A 20,125-nucleotide genomic window follows, 5' to 3' on the forward strand; every position below is an offset into this window, starting at 1 on the left:
CTCTTGCTAGTATGGCTAATTTGCATACAGGATTTCTCTCTTTGGATCATCCGTGGGATAAACCAAAAGAAGTAAGAGGCATAGCTCTGAAAAAGGACGTCACAGGAATTCTGAGTTGGGATTAGAGAGTTGGATGAAGACCCCTCCCGGCTGATCATTCTCAATTTAGCCAATCTCACGGGGCTTTCCAGTAAAGTTATCGTATCTGAGAGTGTACATGACGGTGTAGGTTGCTACCTAGAGTCACTTGAGATAGGAGAAAAAAAGACACAGACAGACAGAAAGAAAGAAAAAAAAGGAGGGAAGGGAAAGAAAGAGGAAGGAAGGAAGGAAAGAGAAAGAAAAGGAGGGAAGGAAGGAAGGAAAAGAAAGAGGAAGGAAGGAGAGAAAAGAAAGAAAGAAAGAAAGATAGATAGATAGATTTGGGCTGCACTAACCGAGATTACCACTAGACAGCAGCAGATACACGACACAGTAAATCTCTGCTGCCATCCAGTGGCTGTCCAGAGTGCAACAGTCAGGAAAATCAACTGTACAGGACCCGAAGGCTGCCTTCTAATGTCCTGCTTCGATCAGGACATTCCATTTGGGGGCTTCTCAGACCGAACTCATTGATAAGCTTCGCCAGCGTCTGAAAGACCAGCGGCCAACGCCTGGGCAGGTGATGACATTCAAGTATGACTAGACTCAAATTCAAAGATTTTCCTCTTAGGAACATCAGATGGTTCGAATTGCTGAGGACCAACAGCCAAGAGCCTCGCTCAGCTCTTCCAACTGTCTATGGATGCCAAGACCAACAAGCGGGCGGCTGCCACTTTGGCGAGGCCGTGCTGCCCCCTGTTGGGCTGCCGAGTCCCTTTGCAATCCGATAGGGGAGGCCGTGGAAGAGCTTCCAACCCAGACAAAGGCAGACAGGATTGGTGGCTGGTAGTAACGCTGCAGAAATAATTCCTGAAATAAAGTGGGTTTTAATTGCTTAGCTACCCACTCTCTTCCGGGCTGCTTGCCAAGGACTGCAGGAGAAGTAGAAAATTAAGACCGTGGCATCGAAAAGGTCAGCGTTGCCCAACCGTGGTGCTTCCCAGATGCTTGCTTGAAGGCGCCAAAATCTTCAAGATCAGGAGATCAGTGCTACCTGGGGCCTGGCAATCCATCTCAAGCAGCTGGGGAGGATGGGTTGGGGAACGTTGGAAGAATATAATCTCCACATGTGATCTGATAGGTGGAAGAAACCAGAGTTGGCCGAGGGATCCTCCTCAAGACATCAAATTCATCTGTTCTACTAGCTTACAAATTTCATCTGCATTATTGGCCTGAAAAAAAAAAAGACCCATAGAAGTGGATGATGGTCTAAAATGGTGTTGGCAATCCTCCAAATTTGCTGGGTATTTTGTTCTTTCCAGCCCTTCAGCCAAGCTAAGGGTTGTTTTGTTCCATGCTAATGCCACGTTCTTTGTAGGCCTGCAATCAATTGTCTATCTCTTCTATTGATCTCCATAGCGAACAAAAATTTGGGAGGATCTATGTGGCTCTCCCACTGTTCCTGAACCACAGATCCCATCCCCTCCCTCACAGATCTGATGACACTTGACAGAACAAGATCCAGAGGGTCAACCGATCGATCGTGAACTTGCTCATAACCACAAAGTCCTGCTTCTAAGGACACTTGAGTAGCGCCCTTATGTACCACCATAATAAACCAGGGGTGTCTTCAACCTTGGCAACTTTTATGACTTGTGGACTTCAGCGCCCAGAATTCCTGGCTGGCTGAGGAATTCTGGGTGTTGGAAGTCTACAAGTCTTCAAGTTGCCACAGTTGGAGACCCCTGCCATCAACCATGAATGCCTCTGCCTGGGCAAATTCGTCCACCATTTCCTGAAAGCTGAGGAGAGAGATAAAGAGGTTGTCACTCATTTTCCAGAGAATGTGAATCTTTGGCATGTAAGAATTAAGGGCAGCTGCCTTTTTGCGTTCGTATTTCTTAATCTGCTCTGCATCTTGCAGGTGGGTGGGGGATGTATATAATTCTAATGCTGCAAAGGACTTTAGTGGGCGGATTCGAACTGCTCCCTTCTGTGTCGAAGAACGGGATGGAAGTAAAATAAGAACATCGCAGATCCTTGTGTCCACGTTTGTGCTTCCAAACTCGGGTAAGGGGGAGGAGGAGACAAGGAATAACCACCTGGGACGTGAGACATTCCTTGATTTACGGCCACAGTTGAGCCCAAAATTTCTGATGCTAAGCGAGACAGGTTGTTAAGTGAGTTTTGCTCCATTTTACGACCCTTCTTGTCGCTTTTAAGCGAAACACTGCCGTTGTTACATTAGTAACACGGTTGTTAAGTGAATCTGGCTCCCTCCATGGACTTTGCTTCTCAGAAGATCACGAAAGGGGATCACGTGACTCCTGGGGGACACTGCGACTGTCGTAAATATGAGTCAGTTGCCGAGCGTCTGAATTTTGATCACGTGATGCTGCAACGGTCGTAAGTGTGAAAACCGGTCATAAGTCCCTTCTTCCGTTGCCGTTATAACTTTGAACGTTCACTAAATGAATTGTTGTCAAGGCGAGGATTAGCTGCAATCTCCTCTATGGTTGAAGTCAGGCGTGGAATGAAAGCACCGTTTTTAATCCGGACCCAAACTCAGAAGTGGAAGATGGTCCTTGAGGGATCTACGGGGAGTCTGCACTTCTCCCCTTGCTCCTGGGAACCAAGAGGTCCCACCCTCCCCACCCAAACAGGAAGCCGGAGGTCCTTCCCAAAGCCGCCCATCCGTGAAGGACACTTAATTTGTTGAACTCAAGTAGAACTAGAGGACTCAACTAGAACTATTGGGTATGTCTAGTTTAATGAAGAGAAGGACGAGGGGAGACATGATAGCAGTGTTCCAATATCTCAGGGGCTGCCCCAAAGAAGAAGAAGTCAAGCTCTTCTCCAAAGCCCCTGAAGGCAGGACAAGAAGCAATGGGTGGAAACTAATCAAGGAGAGAAGCAACTTAGAACTAAGGAGAAACTCCCTGACAGTCAGAACAATTAACCAGTGGAACAACCTGCCTCCAGAAATGATGAATGCTCCAACACAGAACTTTTTAAGAAGAGACTGGGCAGCCATTTGTCTGAAATGGTATAGGGTTTCCTGCCTGAGCAGGGGGTTGGACTAGATGACCTCCCAGGTCCCTTCCAACTTTATTATTATTATTAGACGTATACCATAAAGTCTTTTAATATGTGAGAGGTGCTGATGGAGTGAACATTTGCCATCAACGGTAAAGACACCAAGGTGTGCTAGGAGATGGGGAAGTAGGACCCGAAGAGTCCTCAGAAACGGAGAAGGCATCAACGAGATCTACCTGTCACCAGGAAGCAACCTTATGTTGGTCCTGAGAGCTTCCTCACGTCAGGAACGGACCCGGTTCCGCCTTCCAAAAGCTGGCTGGTCATCTTCATGGCAAGCAACAAAGGGATGTGGGTCTCCTTCTGGCTTATGTCCCCGGAGGATGGTCTGAGCACAAACTGAGCCACGCTGGGCATTTTCAGCAAGTTCATCAGCTCTGTCGCCCGGGTTAGGATGGCCTCGGCTTCTTCGGCGCAGTAGACGGAGGACACGGCCGTGCTCTGGATGAATATCTTCATCTTAGACAGAAACAGGCAAACTCTGCAGAGAGGACCAGATAAGTCATGCATAAAGTCACTCGGAAGCAGCAACAATTGGTTTATAAAGAACCAAGTTCAGAGAGAACCAACTGCTCCACAGATCCAGAGAGGAAGGGAGGCAGAGGCAGAGGGAGAGAGGAAGAGAGGAAGAGAGAGAGAGAGAGAGAGAGAGGGAGAGGGAGAGAGAGAGAGAGAGAGAGAGAGAGAGAGAGAGAGAGAGAGACTGATTGACTGACTGACTGACTGACTGACTGATCGGGGACCATTCAAACCTGGGAATCAGGTCCTGGCTGCGAGAAGCTAGCTTGGTCAAGGCGGTCATGAGGACAGCTATCACACGAGGGGACGACCTGGGGATGTTAGCTGAAGGGCGCAGCTGGGTGATCTCGAAAAGCATGGCTTCCAGAACGTCAAAGAAGGTGTTGATCTGCTCCACCGTGCAACGCTTATCGTGGGTCACCGATGCATATTCCCCAATGGCCCAGACCTAGAAGAGAAAAGAAGAATGGAATGGAATGGAAGACCCTTGCCGTAAAATGACCTTTCTGTTTTATGACCTTAACGACCGTCAAAACGGTTGCCAAATTCACCTATCAACCGTGTTGCTCGGCCACGGAAAGTTTGGGCTCTGTTGCGGTCGTAAATGGAGGACTACCTGTAAACTCATTGGGTTGACCTGCTGTGGTGACCTGCAACTGTTCCACGGAGCAGCTTGGCAGGATATCAAAGGAACATAATCGTTAGCACCACCTCTCTTAGTGGCAACAGCAACAGAGAGGAACATGTAGTCTAGCCAGCTCAGAAAAATCAACGCATTCAAGAATGAATTTAAGTTCCCTGTGATGGAAAAAGGATTAGGGGACAATTTGGGGAGGGGGGGGGAAGTCTCTGGGACATGCAGGTATCTCCTTACCACGTGAATGAAGAGGTCCTCCTTGGTCTGGATGTTGGACACCGTTCCCGAAAACTCCAGAAGTGGCTTGGACAGCTCCACCACCAAGGAGGGGTGTTGCTTGCATAAGACTCGTAGCTGGGAACTCATCACTCTATGGGGTAAAGGGAGAGTCTGAGAATGTAAAGATGCTCTCCAAAGAGGAAGGGAGTTCCTGGCACATCCCCAAACCAAGGTTCAAGCAGAGGACCAGAATTAACTCCAGTTTCTGAAGATGTTTGCAGTAGAAGCCGGTCTGAGCGGATCCAAATCTAAAGCTCCTGTCTCTTGATTTAGAAAGTTCTCCCCCTCACCTGAACACCTCGGCCTTGAACCCGGGGATCTCGTAAAGCTGATCACTCCTCTCCAGGGCTGCCAAGGTCAGCTTCTTGGCAAGAGCTTCATCTGCAAACTGGGGGAGAAGCTCAGAAGAATCAGCCAGTTAATTCTTTTCCTTGCGGGATGATTGCAACACACTTTAGCAAACGTCTTTATAATAATAATAATAATAATAATAATAATAATAATAATAATGATGATGATGATGATGATGATGATGATGATAAAGTTGGAAGGGACCTTGGAGGTCATCTAGTCCAACCCCCTGCTCAGGCAGGAAACCCTATACCATTTCAGACAAATGGCTGTCCAGTCTCTTCTTAAAAACTTCCAGTGTTGGAGCATTCACCGCTTCTGGAGGCAGGTGGTTCCACTGGTTAATTGTTCTCACTGTCAGGAAGTTTCTCCTTAGTTCTAGGTTGCTTCTCTCTTTGATGAGTTTCCATCCGTTGCTTCTTGTCCTGCCTTCAGGCGCTTTGGAGAATAGCTTGACTCCCTCTTCTTTGGAGCAGCCCCTGAGATACTGGAACTCTGCTATCCTGTCCCCCCTCGTCCTTCTCTTCGTTAAACTAGACATACCCAATTCCAGCAACCGTTCCTTGTATGTTTTAGCCTCCAGTCCCCTGATCATCTTTGTTGCTCTTCTCTGCACTCTTTCTAGAGTCTCAACATCTTTTTTACATCGTGGTGACCAAAACTGGATGCAGTATTCCAAGTGTGGCCTTACTAAGGCATTATAAAGTGGTATTAATACTTCACGTGATCTTGATTCTATCCCTCTGTTAATGCAGCCCAGCACTGTGTTGGCTATTTTGGCAGCTGCAGCACACTGCTGGCTCCTATTTAGGTGATTGTCCACTAGGACAATCTTTACCCTTGTCTTTTTTGAGGTTGTAAAATAAAAAGGGCTAGAAAGGAAAGTTTGGGAGGGGGCAATTCTCCTGCCTTTTGGCCTTCCTGCAGCCTTCACCCTTGTCTTTCATCAGAATAGACCCCCCCGGATCATTGCAGCAAACCTGATGGAGAAGGTTTTGAGTGCATCTTAATATAATTTGTGGTCTTCAGTGCTGCAGCCCTTTTTTAAAAAATAGCTCTTTTAGCAAAGACAGTGATTTTTGCAATCACTGGAATGCATGAAGCATTCCTTCCCTATTATTTACATCATGGTTAAGTATTATCACTATCTAAGGCTGGTGCTTAATGCTGCAGATGTTCTCCAAGTAAACAAACCATGAATGTTGATTCTTGATGTATTTCAAGGGAAGAAATCCTGGATTAAGACCAAGAAAATCTGGGTTCAAATCAGGCTGTTTTTATTTGATGTGGCCAGCAATGATCCAACTGGAATGAACAGTTGCTGGAATTAGGAATGTCTAGTTTAATGAAGAGAAGGATGAGGGGGGACATGATAGCCGTGTTCCAGTATTTGAGGGGCTGCCCCAAAGAAGAGGGAGTCAAGCTATTCTCCAAAGCACCAGAAGGCAGGACTAGAAGCAACGGATGGAAACTCATCAAGGAGAGAAGCAACCTAGAACTAAGGAGAAACTTCCTGACAGTGAGAACAATTAACCAGTGGAACAACCTGCCTCCAGAAGCTGTGAATGCTCCAACACTGGAAGTTTTTGAGAAGAGACTGGACAGCCATTTGTCCAAAATGGTATAGGGTTACCTGCCTGAGCAGGGGGTTGGACTAGATGACCTCCAAGGTCCCTTCCAGCTCTGTTATTCTGTATTTTTAAATTGTGAATGCTACAGCCTTGGCTTTTGAGCTGCCCTCAACATATCCCAGCAATAACCTTTTTTGGACCATGTGGCAATGGGCATCCTGCAGGTGGGATCTTACCTTGGACACCAACCTGAAGAAGAGCTGTAGTAAGGGTGGGACGCTCCTGGCACATTGCCCAACACGAGGGTGGCTGGCCAGGGACCCCAAAAGCTGCCGGAGAGGAGTCAGCCTGCGGACAATCAAACAAACACAAGTCACAATGCACACCACACATTAGCCACATCATTTTTTTTAAAAAAACCAGGCTTAATCTTGACAATACCTGCCAGGGTCACCTGGAATGGTCTCAACCCGCAGGAGATAATGGAAGAGGCCCCTATATTGGGGGTGGCGGAAGGCTTCCAGGAAGGTGACAGGCTTTGTAGTTGGATCTATGGTGGCCCTCTCAGACAGGGGGGTCAGGGCAGACCTAGGGAGAGATTTAAGAGACTGGAACCAGATGTAACAGTGGAACAGCTTTGCCTTCAGAAATCGTGGGCGCTCCCATCACTGGAGATTTTTAAGAGGAGACTGGACATTCACCTGTCTGAGACGGTGTAGGTTCTCCTGCTTGAGCAGGGGGCTGGACTAGAAGACCTCCAAGGTCCCTTTCTTTTTTCTATTCTATTCTATTCTATTCTATTCTATTCTATTCTATTCTACTCTACTCTACTATTATTCTATTCTATTCTATTCTATTCTATTCTATTCTATTCTATTCTATTCTATTCTATTCTACTCTACTCTACTCTATTCTACTCTACTCTTCTATTCTATTCTAATTATTCCTATCCTATCCTATTCACAACGTCTGGAGGACCCTCACAAGGATCATCCTTTGAAGCCTGTCTGGGTATCGTGGTTTGCCCCTTCTCATAAAAAGCTTTCCCCCATCCAGTCCACCGGGGCCTAGACCTAAATTATGAGAAACCTCTTTGGACTTTTCCACCACAACAACCAGAATGGAAATAGGCCTTTACAAGTGGATTAACAACCTTCAAAGTACCTGAGTTGGGTGTCCAGTGCAGCCGTTAAACACGGAAGGTCGAGCAACAAGTGGAAGATTTCCAAGGCGTTATCCGGACCGAGCAGGGCTGGTAAAAGATCTGTGTAATCAACAATCAGAGCTGGGCTATTCCAGGCCAAGAACTGCAAAGGGAAGCAAATGAGCGTCCATGCATGGGATCCATTTCTTGGGGAAAACTCAAGAGATCTAGGTTCTGAGAAGAAAGTAGAGCAGATCCAGAGAGACAGAAGCAGAAAAACAGAGAAAGAAATTCCCAAAGGGAATTCTCTGCTCCCCCTCAGTGTTTATAGCTTCTGGCTTCTCTTTGAATTCTCAGGGTTTTCAAAAAGCTCATTTAAGACTCTTAAAAGCCAGCCCTGCTAATGTTTGAGTGGGTTTCCCAGGCCAAAATCATGGTAAGCCACACTGCCAGGCGTTTCTCTTTTAGCAACTTTTCTGGGGTTCTCGCCGGAATGTGGAAATTAGGTGACCTCAGATCAGTGGTGGCGAACCTATGGCACGGGTGCCAGAGGCGGCACTCAGAGCCCTCTCTGTGGGCACGCGCGCCATCGCCCTAGTCCTAGGCCTTCAGCTGGGTTTTATAAAACCTTTTTGCTTTAGGCCTCCGCCACTGTATGCAAAAAAAAGAAAAAAGGTTCAATCAGTCAATTTCAACTTCTCGCGGGGGAAAAAAAAAGATCTTGCAAAGTTGGAATTGATTGATTGAACTTTTTAGTCCCACCCAGCCTGCCGTTACCACCGCAGCCATGCCCAGCCAATGGGCCACACCCACCCGGCACCCGACGATGCATAAGTGGGTTTGGGGTTGCAGTTTGGGCACTCGGTCTCTAAAAGGTTCGCCATCACTGCCTTAGATGGTGGCAGAGGCACCTATGGGACCTGTGGAGGTGTGGGTCAAAACTGACAAAATGCCTCCTGTGTGGAGGTCAAAAGTTCAGAAGGATGAAAGAGTCCGGGGTCTGATACCTTGAACAGATTCGGGGTGCTTTGTCGGAAGATGCTGAGATGCCCCGTGAAGAGTCCAACATTCTGCCGGCAGAACTGGAGAAACTCATAAGCCAGCATGAGGTTGTGGAAAAGCTGAGCGGGAACTTTGGCGAAGAGATGCCGATAAATGGCTTCGGAGTCCACCGCTGCCGTCTCGCCTGGTTGACGAAGGAAGATTTTAAATCCCTCTGCAGGTCCAGATGGGGCTGAAGTGACCCACAAGCACCCGCCGGGGTGGATGCCGGGCGTGGACCGCCTGAAAGTCACCCCTCCTTCTTTCCTCCCACCTAACAAAGCACTGAAATGTTTGTGGAGTCTGAAACCCCACTCCAAGAAGCTAAAAAAAGGGGGTCTTTGTTTTAAAGCGAGGCCCCCTTCACCGCAACATCCAAGCTTCCTGACTCACTGTGGTTCAGGAAAAACTGGGCGATGGGAATCAGCACGCGGGCGGAAGAAGGATCCCCGCTGATCCGTCCTTGGAGGTTTTTCAAGCTGGAGAGGGAGCGGTAAACGTAAGAAGAGTCGTGTCGGCAGATGATGTCCATAATGGTGACCGCTTCGATGAGACACTGGAAGGGAAAAGAGAACCAAAATTCCCTGTCTTGTCAACTTCTGGGTTCCTGCTAAACCAGCCCCATCCGTCGGCGATACTTACGGCTTTCTGCAGCTCCCCATCGGCTTTCTTCAGAGCCCCTGAGGGACAAAAATGAACGGAGCTCAGACTCCTGGCCACTAGGAGGGAGAACGTTTGACTGCACGGCTACTTTCGTGCAGTGAGGCGTAAACAAGCTCGGTGGGTGAGCTTACGAGGCGGCAAACTCTACACCCTTTGATCCTAAACCCTGTTCAATGGCAGGAAGCGAGTGTTATAGACCTTGGCTTATGACAACAGGGACCGGGAAGTTCATCCTTACGCAGGGCAGTTGCTAAGCAAGGCATTATATGACCGCCCTTGGTTTCCCCCCAATATCTGCCCCCTACTGCCTAGGCCAGGGCACCTCAAACGTGGCCACTTTAAGACTTGTGGACTTCAACTCCCAGAATTCCCCAGCCAGTGAAGTCCACAAGTCTTAAAGTGGGCAAGTTTGAGGAGCCCTGGCCTGGGACCAGGGCTGCCACTCACTGCGATTGCTCTGCTCCAGAAGCCGCTGGCAGTACTCAAAGGCCTTTTCTCTCAAGCGTTCCCGTGGGAAAAGGAGGCGACTTGAGGTGGATGTGACGGAGACCATTGACACGAGGGAGCCATCCACCTCCGACTTGTCATCTGTAAGGGAAGGGACAAGGTGGGTAGCTCGGGGCTGGATTAGCAAGACAAGATAACAGAATGACAAGAGTTGGAAGGGACCTTGGAGGTCTTCTAGTCCAACCCGTTGCCCAAGCAGGAGACCCTATACCAGTGATGGCGAACACTTTAGAGACTGAGTGCCCAAACTGCAACCCAAAATCTACTTATGCATCGTCGGGTGCCGGATGGGTGTGGCCGATTGGCTGGGTGTGGCCAATTGGGTGGGCGTGGCTTCAGTGGTAACAGCAGACTGGATGGAACTAAAAAGTTCAATCAATCAATTCCAACTTTGCAAGATCTTTTTTCTTCCCGCAAGAAGTTGAAATTGATTGATTGAATCTTTTTTTTTTTTTGCATACGGCGGTGGAGGCCTAAAGCAAAATGGTTTTATAAAACCCAGATGAAGGCTTAGGACTGGGGCGATGGCGCGGGTGCCCACAGAGAGCACTCTGAGTGCCGCCTCTGGCACCCGTGCCATAGGTTCGCCACCACTGCCCTATACCATTTCAGACAAATGGATGTCCAGTCTCTTCTTAAAAACTTCCAGTGATGGAGCACTCATAACTTCTGGAGGCAAGTCGTTCCACCGATTAATTGTTCTCACTGTCAGGAAATTTCTTCTTAGTTCTAAGGTTGCTTCTCTCCTTGATTAGTTTCCATCCGTTGCTTCTTGTCCTGCCTTAAGGGGCTTTGGAGACTAGGTGGACCCCCCCTCTTCTTTGGGGCAGCCCCCTTAGATACTGGAACACTGCTATTATGTCCCCCCTGGTCCTTCTTTTCATTAAACTTGTCCCACATTAAATTTGTCCCATTTTGTTACACTGTGTTCTTTTTGCTCAGCTTTTAGACAGTCTCACTATGATGGAATATAGTCAGAATAACAGGGCTGGAAGGGACCTTGGGGGTCTTCTAGTCCAACCCCCTGCTCAAGCAGAAAATCCTGTACCATTCCAGACAAGGGGCTGTCCAGTTTCTTAAAAACCTCCAGTGTTTTTTAGATAAACAAGAGGGATTTTTGTTTTTCAGTTCCCACAAATTTTGCCAGCCTTTCAACTGGACAGCCCACCTTTTCCTGGAACCCAAAGTCCCATTTCTCTTCCACACGGAGCCCCAAGAAAAACCCTCACCAGAATTTGGATTGCTTGTTGCGTCACTCCTGTAACACAAGAGCCACTTCCTCAGCATGGAAAAAGCCTGCATGTTGAGCCATTGGTCCTCTGTGTAATTCTGGCCCACCGAGAGCACGGTGAAGAAGTCAGTGGCTACCGTGCCGTCCACCTCGGTGATGGGGCCAGGCTGGGAGAAAGGCAAAAGGCAGGTTAAGTTGTAGGATTCTGGGAGCGAGAAAAGGGGCAGAGAAAGTAACTCCAGGTTTAAATGTGAGGAGTCCCAAGGGTTTATCAAGGGGGTTACCCACCTCCAGCCAGGCAAAGCCATCGAGGGGTGAGCCCCTAAAGCACGGGTGCTCATGCTGGCTCAGGAATTCTGGGAGTTGAAACCTACAGGTTTTAAACTTGCCATAGTTGCCAACCCCTGCTCTAAGTCATGGAAAAATGGCTGCTCATGTCATTTTATAGCAGGCTCTCCTAACTTGGATGATGATGATAAAGGCACCACCCCCCCAACTTGGCAATATTAAGTCTTATGGACCTCAACTCCCAGAATTCCTAAGCCAGCCATGTTGGCTCAGGATTCTGGAAGTTGAAGGCCACAGGTCACAAAGGGGCCATCATTGCCCACTCTGCCCTACAGTCTGGGCTGAATACCTGTTTTCCTCTTGGATTGAAAAAGCCACCTGTCGCTTGAGTTACTCCTTGCTGAAGGCTGGCATACCTCAGCCAGTCCACCATCCTTTTGCTGATCAGGTTGATCTGATCTAGGAACCCAAAAGAAAGATGCCACTAAAGAGACTGCAGCTGATATCTGCAACTCTAATTATTAGGTGTTTTTTTTAAAAAATCAGACAACTCTTTAGTCCAAGCGTCCCAGCCACTCAGTCTGATTGATGAGGGTTGAGAAGTTGTGTAAAAATTTTAGAATTCAAATATTCACCTTCCTTCAGGCTCAGCGGTGCAGAACTGATGACATTGGACAGAATGGGGAGAAGAGGGCGTGCACTCTGATCTTCAGGCAGTCTGCCTTCCAGAATTTTCACCACGTGCTGTCCCACTTCTTCAACAGTTGTCTTTTTATTGCACTTTGGATAAAGCAATGATTCAATATCCAACAGCAGAATTGAATCAAGTCAACCAGAAAGTCATCGGAATTCTGGAGAGGTATTTTAGAGGTTGCACACCAATTAAGAACCCCAAAGCAACTAGAGGATCTTTGGTACTTTTGTAGATTTCCAGAATTTGAAAAATATCTATTTTCCACCACACGGGGGAGCTTAAAGAAAGCGTTAAAAAAAAATCCTTCTGCATGTGTTTATCATGTGCAACATGGAAGGGTGTGTGTGTGACAGAGGCCAAATGGAAAACAATTGCAAAACCAGGTTTTTTTTAAAAAAAGGAAACAGCAATATTTTACTATGCAATATTATTATTTGGCTTTTTTTGCTATTGCTTGATTACATATGATAGGGCTGAAAGCTGTTAAGAGTTAGTGGACAACTGGAACAGAGTTGATTATGTACCATCAAGTTGTTTTTGATTCCTAGCAACCAGATAGAATAAATTGAAAAAAAAAGTAAATTAGAAATAATAAAATGCCTTGCTTACTTGGGATTGCACGATGGAGAAAGCTAAACTCAACAGCCTGGTGTCCCGGAACTTATCCCAAGGCAGAGATAAATCATCGCAAAATGATACCTCTCTTAATATGGCACTACAAAGTATCTGGATTTGCTTAGGAGACTTTGGTAGGTATAGGGTTGTTTGCAGAAGCTGAACAAGTCTGTCCTCCAATCTGCAAGAAAAGTCATCCAAAGGAACAAAAACAGGAAGTTTAATGTAAGAGAAATGCGTAAACAATGTACTATCCACGCGATGTTTTCCCATAAAAAAATCTTCCAGAATAAAAGACACAACTGAATGAAACTACGATGGCAGTCCTTTCATTGTATTTTCTAGATTTTTACCCCATTGTTGTCAACCACAAATTCCTGATTTCAGATGCCCCTTAATTCATTTCATCTTTTTAAAAAGAATGTTGGATAGATATTGAAAAAAGGCCATTTTCTTACCTTCCCCACCCAAGCCAAAAATAATTAAGCAGTAAATCTGATTAGGAAAATAAATTCCACAAAGTACAGTACATGTTATATGCAGGGCTGGTTCTCACTCACGTCCGACTACATTTGCTGGCGGAGACAATAAGAAATAGTCTTCGCAAGGAATCAACCGTTTCATTTCCAAAGTCTTGATTTTGAAGGAAGCCTGAGATCCGAGAAGTGAATTTTTTAAGTTCGTCATCCTGGATCTCTCTAGCAGGAAAGAGGAATTGACAAGTTAAGAAGTGCCATTTTTGATACAATTCAAAGTCAATTTTGATCAAACACCCCACTACAGATAGTCCTCAACTTAGGATCTTGTTGGTAGGAAAGGAAAAAGCTTATTTCTGAAAACCTTGCCAAGAAAACTGTGGGAACTTATCCAGGCAGCTGTACGCAATCAATGCTGACTCAAAAGTATGCGTGCGCACACATGCACACCTTCCCCTAGCACAAATACTATTACTATACAAACCAGGAAGTGGTCCCAGCGACCAGGTGCCACAAGAGAGGACAAACGTTATAATGGGAATTATTTTAAAACGGCTGTTCGCTCCTACTCCCTTCTAGCACTGATAATGTTACCCAGTTGGGTCATGAAACATCTGCAAGAAAACCATCAATCTCAGAGAGCATCAAGGACCCCCCAGTCCTCCTCTTCCTCCTAGCACTGATTATGTTATCTAGTTGGGTCATGAAATGCCTGCAAGAAAACAGCCAAGCTCAGAGAGCACCAAGGACCCCACAGTCCTCCTCTTCCTCCCCTTCACCTTCTTTCTCCTCCTCCTCCTCCTTGCAAACCCACTCCCTTCTAGCACTGATGATGTTACCCAGTTGGGTCATGAAACATCTACAAGAAAACCATCAATCTCAGAGAGCACCAAGGACGCCACAGTCCTCCTCCTCCTTTCCTTCACCTTCTTTCTCCTCCTTGCAAACCCACTCCCTTCTAGCACTGATGATGTTACCTAGCTGGGTCATGAAACGCCTGCAAAGAAAGCCACCCAGCCCAGAGAGCACCATGGATCCCTCTTGAGCAATGAGGCTGAGCCTCTTGGGAATAGGCAGACAGGCATGAGGACCCCTGGAGCCCCAGGAGGCGGCCTGACAAAGCTCAGCCAGCCAGGGAGCCTTGCACAAGCCAGGATGAATCTAGGATGGTCCAGGTGCCAGCCAGCAGATGGGAAGCTGGCTTATGTAAACCTTCCCCCACCCTCCTCTCCTCTCCTTCCTACCTGGCCTGCCGCAGCAAGCTTTCCGTCCCCGCCGAGTACATCCCGCCCTCCTGTCCCGCCCCAGAGCCGGGGTTACTCGGGAGGAGGAAGACAGACCCGACCAAACCCCAAAACCAAGTTAGTTTTCCAAGCCCAGTGGAAGACGACTCTGCGCATGCGCGCGAGTCCGGCCCTAAAATCCGCCCGGGCCGAGCGCGAAGCTCCCGCTCGCAACGTTCCGGGTGACGTTTTGGGCGCTGCTTTGCCAAGAAATCGGGAGAAATAAATGGAAGAGGAGAAAGAGGGGAGGGAGAAACGTCGGGGAGGAGGTGGAGGGGGGGGGGCTTTTCAGTCCTGGCATCAGTTGATAAGATGCATAGGAAGAGGAAGAAAAGGGAGGGAAGTGGCTGGAGCAGACAAGGAACAAGAAGAGGTTGTTGCAATGCTTCCCAGTCTGGCAGCTTGGGAGAAGTGGACCAGCCTGCTGGGTGTTTTGGGAATTATAGTCCTGATGCATTTAAGGACTGCCAGATGGAGAGAGGCTGAGACAGCCTTTGTCTATGCCAGGCTTTCTCAACTTCATCCATTTAAGATAGGTGGATTCAACTCAAATCAATCTCATACAGTCAAGACCCGCAGGAGGAGGGTGGGTAGAGCTAATTAAAAACCATAGAAAATGCAAATAAAAACACCTTACGGTTATAAACACCATTGTGGTTTCATTTCGTGACGGTTTCACTTAAAAGACCAATTTGCCTGTCTCAATTTTTGTTGCTAAATGAGGACGATCAAATTGAAAGGAACAAAGCTTTCCTCTAGAGTCTACTGAATGGGTAAATAGCACCTTGCAACCTCCAGGTAAAAATTGATCACTGTATGAAGGAGAACAGTCTGCATTTACAGGATTCACTCGTCACAAGATGACTAGCCATTATTTTATCCTAGTGCATTGAATGAACCCAGCTACACGTTTGAAACCTGAAATTTAACAATAATGTGCAATAATGAAATGGTATAGGGTTTCCTGCCTGAGCAGGGGGTTGGACTAGAAGACCTCCAAGGTCCCTTCTAATTTTGTTATTCTGTTCTGCACCTAGCTAAAATAACGAGTGTTGGAGTTTAACTTCCAACCATTTTGCTTTCTGTGTAGAATAGATGATGCTCATTGCCTCTTCTGCAGGTGCTGTACACTAAATTGCTTTTTAAAAGCTTGTCAATGGTTTTAGCCTAGCCCTAGTCAGCTAATGTGATTTTTCTTTCTCACCCAGTCAGTTGTTTTAATTAACCTTCTGAATGCAGCAAGCTTCAAACGCGAATGCTTCTTTTAAGGTGATGCACAGTTCATTCGGCTGATGGGTTAGCTGGTAATCCAAATGACATCCCAGCTTAAAAGATTTTATTGCATCTCTACGCTACATTTAAAATTAGTGTAACCTGCGTTCCTGAAAACAATAGAAGAGTTCACAGCTTTTGGACATGAATTGACTCTTTAGTTTTCCACTGATTTGGTTTTAATCTTTTGTATTTTTCCTGTTTTTAAAACAAACGTGTTCTCAATTTGAACATCAAGTAGAAAAGTCAACCAAGACACAACCTTAGTTCCTGAGGTATCTTGGGTTGGGATTAATGTTCTGAAGTCATATTGCATCTAACATTAGATATAAATAATGCTGTACTAAATATAATATTCAGGAAAACATACTCGGCAGGGTTACTCCGTGGTAAGTGTGCCCAGGAGAACAGCCTAAAAAAATGTATTTGCCCATTTGTTCTATTTCCTCTCTGGCATCTCACAGCTGAAATTCAGACTGATGTCCACAGATTTATTATTTTTGCCAGACAGGTAACCTGGAGCTGTTTTAGAAACTCCCATCACAGCATCTGTCACAACTGGCCATGCTTATATTATACTCCAGCAAATCTGGATTTGTATAGATGTGCTACCCAACCCCATGCAATGACAGGAACTCTGTAATAACAGGCAAGCTTAAAGCATAAACTTGCCAATAAGCACCAAGCTTCTCACATAATGGAAAGGAAGTCACTAGTTGAAGATCTCAAAAGAAGACCAAGTATGAAAATTCACCAGGCTGCTGTTAAATCTCCGGTCCTTCACTTTCGCCATTCTCATTTCCTTTAGTAGTTTTCTCAGACTTGGGAATTTCAAGATGGGTGGACTTCAACTCCCAAAATTCTTGGTTGAGGAATTCTGAGAGTTGATGTCCACACATCTTAAAAGTTCCCAAATTTGAGAAACACTCACTCTAGGGTTTCCTGCCTGAGCAGGGGGTGGACTAGAAGACCTCCAAGGTCCCTTCCAACTCTGTTGTTGTTGTTATTATTATCATCATCTCTCCAAGCCAGATGGATTGAATTACCTCAACTCTCCCTTCTCTTCCTGGATGTTGACATGATGGGAGACTGGACACCCGTTCAACTTTTGTGAACGCTAACCAAGGACGGAGAGAAAACTCACTAGAAGTATTTTTGCATTATACATCTGGAATTTAAAAAAAAAATGCTGGGAAAATTGATCTTTTTTTTGAAAAAAAGAAAAGAAAAATGTTAATACTTCCTACCAAGAGATATATTGGGTTATTTTTTTTTCATGAATATTTTGGTCATGTCTCTAACCAACCCTTCTTTCAGGAATTTATACGGCAGTATAAATGCAAAGCATGCTTTCTGGAGATGGGGCTGTTTTGGAAGTGACTTGACAACTGCGTACAATTTACTATTGGGTTTTTCTCCCCACCAAGAAAAAAATCCTCCCAGATTGCCACAGTACACCAAGAGCCTAGGAAGATGGTTATCTAAAAATCTGGTCTCCTTTTTTCTTTTCTTTCTTTAAAAAAAAAACTATTTCAAAATGATTTGAGACCTTTTTATTTATTCAAAAGAATATTGTTCTGACAACACAGTAAATGGGATTGTGTGTAAATTTTGTCTCTCTGAGATAGTTGACTTGGCTAAGTCGGGTGGCATATAAATTTATTATTCACCGATTTTGCTGAAAATGGGCAGGTTGAAGGACCTGATCACCCTAAAAAGCTCTCCTCTCCACTAACTGCATCCACCTTTAGATAATTATTTCTTATCCTCTTCCCAAGTTGACAATTCTGTTCTTATTATGCTTTTAAACTGCCTTTTCCCTATCGATAGCCACGGCTTTCTTCCTTGAATTTTATTACAACTGCCCTGTGATAGAGAAATCAGGATCTCTTTTATACATCACCCTGTAATTCGTTTTCACCATGGTGTTAGTTGAACAAATGGCAATGTATGAGATTCCCATAATTTACTTAGCACAAACCAGGCACGCAGAATCTGGCATCTTAAAAACTATCTCTGCCCCTCCCACCACCCCCAAGGCTTGGGAGACACCACTGCTTACTCCCAGAATTTATCCTTTTTAGCATGAAAGAAGGAAATTGTTAAGGCTATGGGCAGCAATTACATTAACTGTATTAAAATTAATTTTAGTTACATTTCAAGGTCAATTAAGTCAAATTTGGCTTTTGTCTGGATCCCTATCTCTGTCTTGAAATTCAGCTTCCCCAGCACAGCGTTAAAAAAAAAAGGACAAATATGATGTGTCATACAAAAATAAGAGCACGCTGGTTTTGTAAAGTGTGACGACATTCACATACTCGGTTAAAGTCAAGCCAATTACCCAAACGTTTTCTGCAATGTCCCAATTCGGTCAGTAATTTAACCACCCAGACAGTGGAACAATTGACAAAAAAAACCCCCCACAATGAAACTAGCTACAATCCATTAAATCACCCCCGTTGCTTCATTGCACATAAATCTTTTGTAATTAATGATACAGGTGGTCCTCGACTTACAACAGTTCATTTAGGGACTGTTCCGAGTTACAGCGGCACTGAAAACAGTGACTTATGACCATTTTTCACACTTACGACCGTTGCAGCCATTGCAGGTGATCAAAATTCAGATGCTTAGAAACTGACATGTACTTATGACGGTTGCAGTATCCCAGGGTCATGCGAATTCCCTTTTGCGACCTTCTGACAAGCAAAGTTCATTTGGGAAGCCAGATTCACTTAACAACCGTGTCACTAACTTAACAACTGCAGGGCTTCATTTAACAACCGTGGGCAAGGAAGGTCATATAATGGGGCAAAGTTCACTTAAGAAGAGAAATCTGGGGCTCCATTGTGGCCGTTGAGGACTATCTGCACTTTGCGACAATTTCCACCATAAGAGATGGCAATGCCTAGCTTTCAGCTCAGAAACTAGAAGGGCAAATTAAATCCAACACAACTTGGCTGTCACTTGCGATAAGCTCAAGTTTGTTTCGACAACTCGATGCAAATTCAGGTCAGCAAGTCATCCCCTGTCAGTTTTCTGCCCTGACGTTATTAAAATGTTGTGTTTTTGATATGGAAATCAAGAGGGGGGGGAAATGCTGGTACAAGCAGGTTGCAAACCGCAGCTTGGTTTCTGGGTCAGTCCTTTTCCTATACTTAAGGTGATAGAAATTCAGCCTGGGTAAATGCTCCATTACACAAACACATTATTCTTTCAGCACCAGAGCAGAGACATTTACATTTTGGTTGAAGCTGACTGTGTCATTAATTCAGGAACTCCGACCCAGGGCGTTTGGCAATTAAAAATGAAAAGTGGGTTATCACCTGCACGGCAGGAGTCTGCAAACATATTAAGCAGTGATAAACAATCTGTAAATTAAAATGTTAAAATGCAAGCGTGAAAAGGCCACAAAGTTACCCTTTCTTTGATTTATGTGCATCTGGAACAACGAACAAAATATACCAAGGTACAAAGAATGTGGCTGTCGACATTTTGAGAAAAAATATTTACTCTCAGGAAACAGCGCGCTTATATGCAGAGATTCATTTCCAAATAATCTGCTTTTCAATGGTTTCCAAAGGTTGTTAGATCCGGAGTTGATCCTAAAGATTCAACTGTTCGAAGAAAGCAAAACTGGCATCAGCACACACACACACACACACACACACACACACACAGGCCTCTTGCTCAGCTTCAAACACCCAAGTAAGAAAGCAAATATTACCGCAATAAGATCTTGTAGTGACACAAAACAGCCAATCAATTCACAAGTGCTTTTGAAAACAAAAGAACCAGCTCAATTTAACCAGCTCAACTTGAGCCCTGCAGAAGCCTCTCCAACCCAGCTGCATCAGTTACTCAACCAACCCTGGTTAAAGGAAACTAGGGTTTACTCAAAGGTGTGTGTACTCAGCAACTAATTACACGGGATCTCACAAGATCAGGGAAGAAAGTAAACACGATCCTGAGCACAAAAATCTCCAGTGCAAAACATCTCTCTGGACTAATCAATCATTGGTGTTAAGATGAAACACCAGTCTGCTCAACTTTACGATGGCCGGCATCTGTCCTTAGTACTTTCTGGGTGACCAACTTCATAGTATGTGCAGAGACGTGGGGTTTTGGGGGTGGCGTGGATGTTGGAATTGGGTTTTTTCGATAGACAGCCAGCCAGCCAGCCAGCCAACTTTTACACTTGATTGAACCATTACTTATTTCCCATCTCCATGTATCAAGGAACTGTGTTCCCAGTTTGTGGGCACTTCAGTTGGAGATGGAGCTTTGAGGGAATGGATGGAGGACTCGGGTCCCCGTTCCCCACCTTGTGGCTTGTCCTACAGCAGTTAAATGTGGGTGCACCTCTGCTTTTTCTCA

General features: G+C 45.6%; 1 protein-coding gene across 1 annotated transcript; it reads right to left on the reverse strand.

The window, feature by feature from the left end:
• Positions 1-3,205: 3,205 nt before the first annotated feature.
• Positions 3,206-14,487, reverse strand: AP5Z1 (adaptor related protein complex 5 subunit zeta 1). The gene is made up of 17 exons (XM_015819529.1): positions 14,438-14,487; positions 13,278-13,415; positions 12,712-12,898; positions 12,044-12,188; positions 11,758-11,867; positions 11,119-11,287; positions 9,830-9,970; positions 9,362-9,399; positions 9,113-9,275; positions 8,686-8,864; positions 7,699-7,841; positions 6,976-7,122; positions 6,771-6,882; positions 4,903-5,000; positions 4,571-4,703; positions 3,930-4,144; positions 3,206-3,658 (listed from the first exon to the last, which is right to left on the reverse strand). Exons 1-17 carry the CDS (start codon positions 14,476-14,478, stop codon positions 3,373-3,375), a joined length of 2,445 nt encoding a protein of 814 aa, XP_015675015.1. The 5' UTR covers positions 14,479-14,487; the 3' UTR covers positions 3,206-3,372.
• Positions 14,488-20,125: the final 5,638 nt, after the last annotated feature.

The sequence above is a fragment of the Protobothrops mucrosquamatus genome, unplaced genomic scaffold, assembly GCF_001527695.2.
Source record: "Protobothrops mucrosquamatus isolate PMUCROS unplaced genomic scaffold, P.Mucros_1.0 scaffold942, whole genome shotgun sequence".
NCBI lineage: Eukaryota > Metazoa > Chordata > Lepidosauria > Squamata > Viperidae > Protobothrops > Protobothrops mucrosquamatus.

Bases quoted from the DNA above. Each gene is read 5' to 3' on its own strand.
- AP5Z1 (XM_015819529.1), bottom strand. From the start codon at position 14,478: ATGTACTCGGCGGGGACGGAAAGCTTGCTGCGGCAGGCCAG. The intron at 12,189-12,711 runs GTAAGCAAGGCA...CTTTATCCAAAG, and splicing joins TCTCCATCGTGCAATCCCAA to TGCAATAAAAAGACAACTGT. The intron at 6,883-6,975 runs GTATTGTCAAGA...GATTGTCCGCAG, and splicing joins ATTCCAGGTGACCCTGGCAG to GCTGACTCCTCTCCGGCAGC.